This window comes from Sinocyclocheilus rhinocerous, unplaced genomic scaffold (genome assembly GCF_001515625.1).
Source record: "Sinocyclocheilus rhinocerous isolate Xijiao unplaced genomic scaffold, SAMN03320098_v1.1 scaffold769, whole genome shotgun sequence".
NCBI classification, from domain to species: Eukaryota; Metazoa; Chordata; class Actinopteri; order Cypriniformes; family Cyprinidae; genus Sinocyclocheilus; species Sinocyclocheilus rhinocerous.
Genome location: NW_015636562.1, coordinates 1,219,478 through 1,231,811, shown reverse-complemented (window position 1 = coordinate 1,231,811; position 12,334 = coordinate 1,219,478). Strand labels below are relative to the sequence as shown.

Sequence of the window (12,334 nt, the reverse complement as noted above, 5' to 3'; positions counted from 1 at the left end):
TTGAAAGCTTCATAGAACTCCGTCAACTCTCACTGAAACTGTATGTGTGTGTATGTGTGTTTTAGTTTAGGTTTTATGTAATCTAGAATAACCAATAAAATTCATGTTTCATTTATAGAAAATCATTGTTTGGTGTCATATAATTTCAAGGTTAAAACTTTGCCAAGATCAACGTTACCTCTCTCTTAAGAGCTGACAAATTATCATAATTGTGTTAACCCATGGCCAGGGAGCACATAAAATACATATTCAATTGGTAATATACACTGACATTAACTTCTCGCTGGCCGAGTAGCTGATAGAGTGTAAACCATTTAAATTCAGAATCAGTTTTGATCAGGTGGCCCTCGAATTCTCAGATCGAGTTCTTTCAAAACCTGAGCTAGAAATAAACCTGAATGAATTAATAATAATTAATTCCCTACAGTTAAAATTAAGTAATCAAAGTCATTACAGAACATAAACAAAACTTTTGAATGCTGGACACAGACTCACCATATCTCATTGGAAAATTTCGATAGCTTCAATACTAAGAAGCCAGATGTGAGAGTTTAGACATGAGGTCTCTTAAATTCTTGTGTCTTACATGAAAACATAAATGCACAATAAACACATTTTTACACTGTTGAGTATTTGGCCACCCTCACAATTTTGTCTATATCCTTGGTTTAAGGAGACTAAATGGAGAAAATCAATGGATCTTACCTGAATTGTGGGTGGTGAGCGCTGTTTGCGGGTAGTGGTGGTTGACAGGGTGGTGGTGGTCTCGATGAAGGTGGTGGACATCTCTGGGGGCATGGAGGTGGTGGTACGTGAGGGACTTCTGCTGGTGGGCACATCCCCCACCAGTCTCACACTGCCATTTATCTTGATGTTAGCATGACCTTCAGCTGCCATGTTGAGAACCTTCAGGCCATTGTAATATAGACCAGAGAGCTGGCCTTGATATGGTCGCTTGCGGTCATTACCGCCTATTGAGATGGTGGCTTGGGTGTTAAAAATGGTCAGCTGACGACCTGAGGGGAAGACCAATGAAGGAAGACACAATCAGAATGGTTTATATTACTTATTTTATTTTATTTATTTATTTTAATTTAGCTAGTTGATTAATGTTATCATTAATGGGCTATCTTTTAACATCCAAGCATAGTATTAAAAATTAAGATTAACTTTTTTTTTTCTTGTTCACTGTGAGGTGCTTCTCATGCAAATGTTTTGGGGCAAATTCCAAATGGTTTTTCATATGGTTAGAAATAGAAATGCAGGCCAATTAAGACTATTACATATTTACAATTCTATATTACAGTGGGCAAGGAAGAAAGCTCATCTCATACATTTCAAAGGAATATCATGTTGATTCATGCATGTAGAACCACTAATGGGATTTCAATGTGGTTTTAGACAGTGTTAAAGGGACTTTATAATCATCTTATGTAGTTTAGGCAATGATCTTTAAACACATTTAATAATCCAAAGGACTTTAATGGTAAATCTGCTAAATGGTCACCCCTCCCTTTCATCCTGTTTTTGAATGAAACTGAAGAGGTGTCGGTCGATTTCATCACCGGCTTCAAACACAAAAGTGCATTAGTCAGCAAAGTGGCGCTTCACTTCAGCACCAATTTGTTGTCTTTGGAAACGTGCTGCATTAAGGGTTGGGTTTTTGGATTATTCGACCACTAACATTACCACTGTGGAAGATCATTCCAAAAAAAATAAAAAACAAACATCCTGACTTTTGTTGAGTTTTGGTTTAGATTTAAAGTTGGAGTCCAGAAGCTACGTACTTATGCAGTGTTATTCTTAGTTACCAGTCCCTTTAACTGGCCAATGATCTGATGGAAATAACAAAAGAGGATCACAATCCACATAAAAAATAATACTCAACGTAAATATTACGTAATGGGAAGGGAAGTAAATTATGAACATTTTAGGTTAATTAGTGGCAAAAGGCTAAGCAAAGAATCATCAGACCTGGTTGGACAAAAATATAACGAAACGACATGACAAGGAGCATATGAACGCAAATTAAAATCAACGAAAAAAACACTGAGGTCTTGCGAGGGTTACCTTTCTCATGTAGCCAATCTTCGACCGGCCGGGTATATTTGAACGGGATTTTCTTATTAGCCATTTGATAACGCTCATTGTCGCTGTTGCCTTTAAAGTTTGAAAGACATCTTAGCACATTGCACATTTATACACTGTTTAAGAAGGTTTAGCCGTGTTTAAAATGATTTAGGTCTTGTTATCATAGGCAGTTTAGGTTTCATTGTAAGGTTTTCTTCAGTTGTAAGATTATAAGGCAGTTTTATTAAATAGTAGCCAACTAAATAAACAGTTTAACACATAATTATTGCAAGAAGAATCACAGACCACATTCAGATTTTAAGACAAAATACTGACAACCGTTAAAGCGAGACATACTAACAATTCATTTCAAACTGCATTTCCACTGAGCGTCTAAAACAGGTGATCTACTGCTCAGCAATCCAATGAGGTGTAACTGTTTTCCCACTGGACATCATATGCTTTAACATTTCAAGGTGCCAAGGAACTCTTTACGAACTATTAAGGTAAGGGAAAGAGAGAAAGGGAGTGAATGAGAAAGAGAGAGAGAGACAGAAATAAAAGAGATAATGTGTAGAAGCTCTAAACCTGCTGGGAAATAAGGCTTGTGATGACACAGATTTGAGGAAGACACTGCATACAGATGCGGTCATTACAGCATGGTGTGAGGCCTGCTGCTGCGGGGTCCCTGGAAACCCTCTGAGGCATTGGGCCGCTTGAATATTTTGCCATTATTTGTACTTTGTTACACTTTCTCTGACTGGAGTGAGGTGTTAGGGCTGCAAGAGTGATCTAACATTTGCCATCTTGGGTGTATTTACTGTATGTCACGTCCAGCTGCACTTCATATTTCAAGCACATGAACATGAATTAGATGAATGTTGGTCATAATGAATGAAATGGCATGTCTGTCTTTCAAACTAAAGGATATTAAACAGATTATTTTTCATACTTTGAACTATAAGTACGACAATACAGTGAACAAGTCATATAGTGCACTTTCATAATGTTTTTATGCTGCTTTTTAAAAGGTTTTTCAAACTCAACAGCATCTGTACCCACTCACTTCATTGCATGAAAAAGAGCAGCATGAACACTCTTCATGCTGGGTAAGTAACATTCAACACGAGGGTAAGTAGATGATTACAGAATTTCATTTTTGAGTTCCTATGCATTTTCATGTACACCAAGCGGGGGGAAAATATACTTTACAGCAGTACTCTGAAGAGGTTGTAATAGTAAAAAGAAGAAGTAGAAGAAAAACCCTACAGCTTGAGAGCAAAAAATGCAAAAAGGACTTCAAAAGAGCAAAGTTACTCAACACATCTCACTTAGCTAAATAAGTCACTGAGCGCTGAGTCACAGCGTACCTTCTCAGAACTAGAAAGAGAAAAAGGTGCATAGAATAGGAGTGCTATTCAGAAACACAAAGGTTCTGCAGTGACAGTGATGTGAAATGGACGAGGCCGGTGGCGATTCAAGGCCCCCGCTTTTCTTGTGCTTTCCTTTTTAAATAGGCAGAAAAAGGGCTTCAAAGTGGGCTGGTTACTGCTGGCTGAGCAGGGGGGATATGGGCGAGGTAAAGGGGTGAGGGTGGGGGTGGGGGGTAATAAGCAGCTTCCAGGGCTGCCGATGCCTTTGATCCTGATGGGCAGCGCATGCAAGCCTGGGGCTGGAGTGGCTTTCCTGGATGGAGGCCTGCATGCTGGAGCGATCCAGGAGAGCTTGAGGGTTTGGACATTCATTTTAGACATCAGACACTTTGCCAGCACTTGCTATCTCTCATGTTAATGTGAATATATTACGATGATCTTTGCAGAGCTATCTAACCTCCAAACAATGTTCAGTGGCTATAGAGAATGGGAGAATGATGTCACAGCACAATGCATTGTGGGAATTTAGGACATGGGAGTTAGAGTAGAGATTGAAGTGAATGTAAACATTTTATATTATTTTATGTTAATATTATTCAGTCAGAATGGTTACGGTAATTGACACAGTAAGCATTAACCATTCAAACAAAATCTTAGTTGAATAATATAACAAAATAATATAAAATGTCTACATTCACTACTGAACTCGGGTTCAAGTGAAACTGAAATTTGGTAAGGTAACTACTTAAAATGTGGTTTTATGACTATAGATATATTATACAGTATATTACAAATACATTGATTTGCATTGAACTGCAAAACCGCTCACACCACAAATATTTGTGGCATCTTGTTGATACCCTTGTGCATCTTGCATCTTGTGTACGATTGAGCCCATTAATTTTCTTTATTTACTACACTCCACTGTTAACTTGTTCAGCATCTCTAATAGTAAAGAATCTTGAATTTCATTCAAGGCATTCAAGTGAAGTTATGTATTTTTACAGTATCCGCAAAACACATTTTTTTATTTTAGACACATGACTGAGCGATTTATTTTCAACTTGAAGAGATTTGCATATTAGTTATGTTTCATTCTAAGTGACTGTAAACGGTTTTCCGAAAATTACTAATATAAAAAGGTTTGCTTATTTTGTGGTGATTTTTAATTGTTTACACTGTGTGCTTCTAAGTGTGTCTAAAAATATAGCAACCATTACACAGAATGCAACATGCCATGACATAGATTCCCATTCTCTATACCCCGACTATACCCAACATCACCCTTATGAGTGAATCTCATGAACATTTGCCCTGATCACATTTCAGCCAAAAAAATAAATTAAAATAAAATAATAATAATAATACAATTAATAATCATCGTTTATGTATGTATTTATTTATTTGTTTGTTTGCACGAACCAAAACCTGTTTTTAGGACTGTAAAGTTTTTACTTAATGTAACATTACTTTTTAATGAAAATTCATTTATAATTATCATGATAAATACTGTCACAATATAAAAAAAATATATTGATATTGAAGATAATTCTTCTGTTATAATCTCCTCAGATGCACAATAGTCATAGCTTGTGGACAAACTCTGCATAGTTTACTAGCCTAAATCTTTAACCACTACGCCACACCGCACCTACCATATTTGAAAAAAAAAAAAATAATGTATGTATATCTTGTCCCAGTATGAGTGCTTAACTTTACAACACAATCCAAGAGTGTCATATTTCATCCATAAAAGCTCAGAGCAACAGAAGAGCTCTAATCTGTGAGAGATGTCCAACAAGCCAATGGTGTCTGTTTTCTCCCATCCATCAGCACATTTGTGCAGGTTTCCCGCTAGAACAATATATGAATCACTCCCTTTAGATGGCACTGCTTTAGTCAAAACAAATGCTGGCATGGTGTCACTATGTTCTCTTTCAGCGCCAGAGATTTGCGGTAGGGGGCCATCAGCAGATGCTGAAAGCATACAAACAACGTGCGAATGAATTCTATTGCCAGTTCATCATGGTCTGTACTGGTGAGAAGTCAGAAGTTTCTGTTCCTCATTGGAACGCAATCTAACCTTGGCTATAAGGGTCTCGCTGGACACATCTCAGAATAATGCATGTTCTGTTCAGCTGTTCGTAGGACGTATCTTTGTCTCCATTGAATGGCTCAAGTAAGTTCTCTTGATACTGTTCTCCTGGGGACACATGAGACTGTGCTTTTTAAAAAAAATTTTTTTACATGGGTAATACATTTGCACATGGGCAATAAATCTGCATATGACTGCCTCTAAAGCAGGACATCAATGAATAGTTTTACATTATCACACCATTGCCCTGCTACTATCACCTGTCTATACAGTACCAGGCACAAATATCATGCAAACAATATAAGTGTTGTAAGTGAATAGAACAATAATAGTGACTATGTTGCAAAATTAATCAACAGTGAACAAATTATTTGACACTGAAAACACATTAAGTAGAATAAATAAATGTAGCTTTGATTTTCAGAGAAACAAGTATGGGAACTTAGCATGTTTCCTAAATCTGCAAACATATTACAGTATTTCATGCTTTAGAACAGTCAAAAAATTACATACAGCACCTTTAACAGCAGCTCAAAAGTATTGCGTATTCTGACAAAATTGTATTTCTCTGGTGTTGCTCTGGTTAGCCCTGCACTATGTGCAATTCTTATTGTTCAAATGACTTTAAATATCTTAACTTCTTATTGGTCAAATAACTTTAAATATCTTAAATATCATTAAACATCTTATTGACTGGCATTCAGTTTGCCCCAAAAATCCACGCTTAGTTAGAACATATGAATAAGCTCAGGGATAATGGCTACCCTGGAAATTCTTACCCCATGCCATGGCAACACAGCTGCATGGATCTGATAGCAGTTTATTGAGTGAGGCAGGAACGCAGAGCATCACTGATGTGAAGCATTTCAAGTGCTATTCACTCTATGAGTTTGAATCCTAGCCTGTAATTACTCAAGAGATGGTGCAGGAACTGAAATCAATAACTGTCAAATTACAAACATGAATGTCCTGCATATTATCACTGTTTGAGTGTGTGTATGCCTATGAAAAAGAAAGAGAATGACCAAATCTGCAATTGAATGATGGCTGAAGGGAGTCTAGAATCTCTACATAAAAAAGACGAAATCACTTCAGAGGCAAAGCTTTAATGAAAATTGGAGCAAATTCATTGGCCTTTAAATATTGAGTACTTGTCTGATGCAAATATGTGAGGTTTAATGGAGGCCAATATATATCATAATTGATTGAATTCATGGGAGCAATAGGTCTTGATGACCTACTACTGGACCTACTGGAATTTAGCCGCACTGTACAGTTTTAACCACTGGTGGTTAATTCTGCCCAGAGTGAAAGAAATAATAAGAGAAACAAACAAACAAGGAACATTTTGTAGTATGTATGCTGTGCACAATAACAAATTTCTTGCATTTACGGAATACATGAATGGGCATATAAGTTTAAAACAGCATACAACCCAAGCAAAATGTGTGTAATACTTTATCCTGCAATACAGTACACACTCAGTATTCGATATTGACAAAAGTAGATTTTCTTTTTCTTCTGGCATGTATATCTAGATAAACTGGACAACTGTGTAATAAATGCAGGCTGAATTAGACATACAATACAGCATAGTAAGATCAACAATATAGCACACTAGCCAGCTACAGTAATTAGAAAGATAGATGTGTTATGGATGGAAGGAACAAACAGACATAACGATAGATGTATTTTGACGGATGTAAACTGATTGAATAAGAAAAAACAATTGTTCAGATTTGGCTCTTTCAGAATGTTTTTCTGTTTGATGAGTCATGTTAATATGGCAATCTATCCTCGCTAATGTTTTGTTGGATATTCTTCTTTTTTTCCACCACAGAATATTCTCATATCAACAAGGTTATGACAAATTTGTGGTTTACACTCTGGATACAAAGTAAACACAAGATTCACAGCGATTCTGCAGATATCCTGCAATGTGTAAAAATAATCTCCTCATTTAAAATACTGCTAGATGCTACTAGGAATGTCTCCTGAATGAATGTTTCACATAGACTACATCATTACATCATGTCTGTGAGACTAATTTGAGACTGAGTGATGCAACAGCTTCAGTAGAAGCCACTATACACCTCCCCTCACTGTGCAGGTTTATTTTTCAATGTACAAATTTTACATGTATTGCCATTTAGGACATTTCAGATGTTATATGTAGCTCTGAGGGGGCTAATAGTCTGTAAGGAAAATGGCATGCTATCTCTGGCTCTTTGTCAGTGTCCATAACAGAACCAGTTTGAATAGGGAGCACAGCATTAGCCATATGTCCTTCTGCCTGTCCCCTTCGCCTGCATGTTGGCCATTTTAAGGCTATCTCACTTTAGAAAGACCTGCTGTTGAATACAGCTTGAGTAACCCTGACGAGAGCTGCTCTCTAATTGGACGAGAAGTGCAGGGGCCAGATATCCCATGGAGGGCGCCGAAGCAACAGAGACATCAAAGTGGAGGACACAGAACCCAAATTAATTGAGTGTGAAGGGTTTTTGAGAGGTTTTTTTTTCAATAGCGTTTGAGGGCAGTATTTCAGCACGCCCTATTTCTCCGTGTAGGAAACGCTTGAGCTTCTATAACAAACCTCTGCTGCATTTGATGAACTCATTTGTATTCATCCATCATTGCTGGCTTCCTAAGTCTGGGAGTCATAGATACACAGAGGTCCGGGGCTCATTCTCCCACAGCTGCTGTAGCTGCCACAATACTGCCTTAAACCTGTGCTCCGCTCTTCCCTCTGCCTTTCAAAGCCTCTCAAAAGCAGCTGGCCAGATGTCATGGCGCTAATCGCGGGGACAAAGGCAACGGCTTGGCCTGCCATTGTGCGCAGGCCAGGTGCCCAGGCTTGATTAGTCTCACATATGGACGAAACGTCAATTAAGACAATTAAGAGGACAATTAAGAAAGCAACGCAAGCCAAGTTGATTGAGAACTAAGTGGCATTTGCTTTCTTATTTGCGGTGTCCTTTCTATTCTATGCCGTTCCCTCAGCAGAAAGGAGATCAGTGTTGTAATTATAAACACCTGTTCCCATTTCTAAAAATTTGCATGCTTTGAAACATGCAGATTATAAATTACATGGGCAGGGAAATTATGTTGCTCCTTGCCTTCCAACCCTTGATTTCCTTGGGAGCATATGATATCCAGTGGGTTTAACAGTAAAAACTCACTTCTGTCTGAGAAACTTTACTTTGGGTAGTTAGCAGGCTGTGTATATTACCTGATGGAAAGTGCTCGTTGATTGGCCAGTTGTCCACCTGTAAGGTGGCGTTTCCCCCATTCCTTGTGAAGCGCACAACATGATATTTTCCATCGTTGACTTCTGTAGTCATCTCTTTGACGCTGATGTCCACCGTGCCAATGTTGAACGTTACGCCCACCTTTCCTTCTTCCTGGAATAGAAACAACACAAACAATCTCAGCTGAGCTACACCAAATGGCTGATTCAACTCAGCGTAAAAGGATGAAGGTGCTAGCTTAAATAACAGGAAAAATTTGCATGTTAAAGTGATCCACTTTTAGAAACCTCTGCAATGATGCTGCCAATGAGAGCACACAAACTGATGTGGATGCCAAGACTGCTGCATTTTTTATATCCAGTTGATAAGAATGAGCTGCCAACAGAAATGTGGGACATGCACGTAACGATGACTAATGCGTTTTGTACCGACCTACTGCAAATTCACAAACATATGCTCCTCTACCTTTCACATATGTATCCCATATGGCTTCTGTTTGGGGACTCTTCATAACTCCCTGATGGAGAACTAAGACAACTTGCCCCATTGTCTTTTGCACAGTCTGCTAGCGCCATTCGCAAAGCCAATTTCACTCCAAGTTCATGTTCACATAGCTATCATGAAAGGGTTTCAAGGCATGCCAGACTCGATGGAGTGCATTTCTTGTCTTATGTCGTTTGTTTTAATCCCCACCAGGCCTCTTGAAAGTGCAATTACCTGTCCTCAAGGCATGGCACAGAGGAAGCCATTTTTCAAACAAAGGGGAAGGTAAATAAATACATGGATGTGCTGTACTGAAGTGTGTGATAAATTAATCTGCCAACACACACACCAACTTTCACTGTTCCTCAATGTTTTCTGAGGGCTTCCCAAGACTCTCAGCGTGCTCTACTTTCAATTAACGTAACCTAAGATCTGCTGGTGAGAGCACAACTACTGCAATTGACAATTAAAGTGCATGATAAGGTGAATGGAATGTTTTTAATGAGAGGTGTATGATGAAGGTTAATTTTGTGAAGACAGACCAAAAGCTGGAGAATGCTACATTAATATGCACTGTTTGTGCTCTCCATTAGAGCCAAGAAAAGCAGTGCAGTGCACAGCAAGCTGATCTAAGAGTCTGTTTAAGCTTTCTGATTCCAGCTATACTATGCCTGGCACAACTTGAGATCTGCAAACTCCCATAAAGTAATGGCTGGTTGGGCAGCACCATCTGATTATTAGATATCCTAGTTCAGACAGTTTTCGTTGTGAGGGTTGAAATGATAACAAATGGGAGTGAGTCAGGAGGCTTTACAGATTTCTCTGAAGCATCTCTTTCTAGCTCACCAGTTCTCTACCACAAGCAACATATGCTCAGTTCTAAAACCTAGAGAGATGACTACTGAGGCAACATCTTAAGTCCTCAATAATGCACTCTAGGCGCACATGTTAGAAATGCACTTATGCTGCCTCCTTAGAAACCTTGTTTCTAAGGCAGCCTATATTTGCATCCTTTTCAGAGAAGGCATTGTGGTAAGCTCCATGTAAAAAAATAAAATAAAATAAAATAAATAAAAAATAAGATGGTGTGAAAGACTATGCAAATGTAAATAAATGTATAAATAAAAATGTTTAATGAAATACTGAAAGGTATCTAGAAGAAAAAAAACTATTCCCAATATTGCTACGTACTATGTAGCCTATATTAATGCTTATTGGAGTATCATGACGTTAACCTAGCAAAATGCTAATGCCAAACTCTACTGAAATCAACTGTAAGTCAAATCTCCAGGAGCACAGTTGTGTGGCACATGGAGTTGCTGCATTAGTTTAAGTGTTCCAAATCATTCACTCAGTAAACAGAATGCAGCTTTAGTGCATATCCAGGCTGGTGTGACTGACTTTTCCAATTACACTGCATTGGCCAACATTTCATTGTCTTTTCAGAGAATGGGCTGGTAAAGGTACATTGTATTCTAAAGAAAATAAAACCATTCCCAATGAAGATGGCAATAATGACTCACTATTTTTACACACTATTATAGTCAATTTTAATTCCTATATTCAAGATATTGAATTAACACATTAACACATTATGGTAATACAGCACACATTATATAGCTTTTTTTCATTAGAAAGGAAACAGCACACAAGATTGATGCTTGTTGAATGTTGCACTTTCTCTGATATAATACCTGATGTCTCACAGATGGTGGCAAACATTTAAAAGGTTATTGCAGAATTTCGCTGCGATGGAGAGCATAATGTCTGGTGTTTCTCCGCCGTGGGTGGTACTAACGTAACCAAGAGTGATAATAGTAATTTGAGTTGCAGCAGGGACCTGCACCGATGAAGAAGGGCTCTATCTCTCCCACATGTAATGTTCGCTGACACCAGTAATAAGCTACACAATCCAATTCTGTCCCTCCGATCAATGGTTCCAACAAAAAGTCAGCCCCAGGCATCAAATCTCTCCCAGAAAGCCTCTATCGCTGCGGCAGCCTGCAGACAGGAGCGCAGTACCTTGATGTCTTGGCAAGGGACTAAACCATATGCAACCATCATCATCAGTATAAACAAAGTGTAGTGCAAAGAACAGCCTTCAAACTTTCTACAGCAAATGTTTAGGCTATAATTAGATACTTTTCAATTGCTATGTCTGAAACCCAGTTCGATTCTCCCTGCAGTTCTGTATTCACACTGAATCATTTTGCACCAAATGTGTTGCGTGTGTTCTAGTACTATCTGGTGATCCCTGTATCTGGTTGACAATCTAGGAATAGATGCCAGCGTCACAAGTTTTCCCCCTTTTCCCACCATTTTGTTAAAACATTTGTATTTTATTTTATTACAAAATCTTAACATACACAAATCAGCACTTGTGTCTGTCTGTCACAGATACAAAGAATGCAAGCTGCTTGTCGAAGGTCATTTCTGCACAGACAAGCAGCAATGAGAAATGCATTATGCTATAATAGGCAAATTATCCGTAATCAATATATTTTTATTTCAGCAAGTAGATCTGGAATGAAAACAATCCAGCCTTGGTTTCTTGGAGTGCACCCCCCGCCCCCCAATAAAAAGCATTCACACCAACCAAACACTGAAGTGAAACATACTGAAGCAAAAGCTATAGTCTGAAAGCGTTCCATTTCAGAATGATTATAGCTACTTTGAAATAAAATGAGACCACCAGACCAATCTGACATAAGATCAATTGGTATCAATCACTAACCATGCTCAATTTGTGTGTGAGATGTTCTGTAACAGTTTAGGCCTATTAAATGTTAAAAATGATGGAACTTACAGTAATACAGGAATAATAATAATAATAATAACAATTGCGGCAGCAAGATTAATTTTTAATGAGCCAAAAAGAATGCACGTCACACCTCTGTTTATCAATTTGCACTGGCGACCAATAACTGCTCGCATAAAATTCAAGGCATTAATGTTTGCCTACAAAACCACCACTGGCTCTGCACCCCTTTACCTAAATTCATTACTTCAGACTTATGTGCCCTCTAGAAGCTTGCATTCTGCAAGTGAACGTCGCTTTATTGTGC

The 12,334-nt window shown here is 38.2% G+C and overlaps 1 protein-coding gene across 9 annotated transcripts in view; it reads right to left on the bottom strand.

The window, feature by feature from the left end:
• Positions 1-12,334, bottom strand: part of nrxn3b (neurexin 3b) — a 313,614-nt gene that overhangs the window by 26,107 nt on the left and 275,173 nt on the right. For 7 of the 9 annotated variants that reach the window (XM_016562578.1, XM_016562579.1, XM_016562582.1 and 4 more), the window contains 3 exons: positions 8,768-8,939; positions 2,071-2,160; positions 706-1,016 (listed from right to left, as the gene is read on the bottom strand). In XM_016562578.1, the coding sequence (XP_016418064.1) occupies positions 706-1,016; positions 2,071-2,160; positions 8,768-8,939 (573 nt within the window). The remainder of the gene's footprint in view (positions 1-705; positions 1,017-2,070; positions 2,161-8,767; positions 8,940-12,334) is intronic. The other 2 variants (XM_016562584.1, XM_016562585.1) reach the window with 1 other exon arrangement.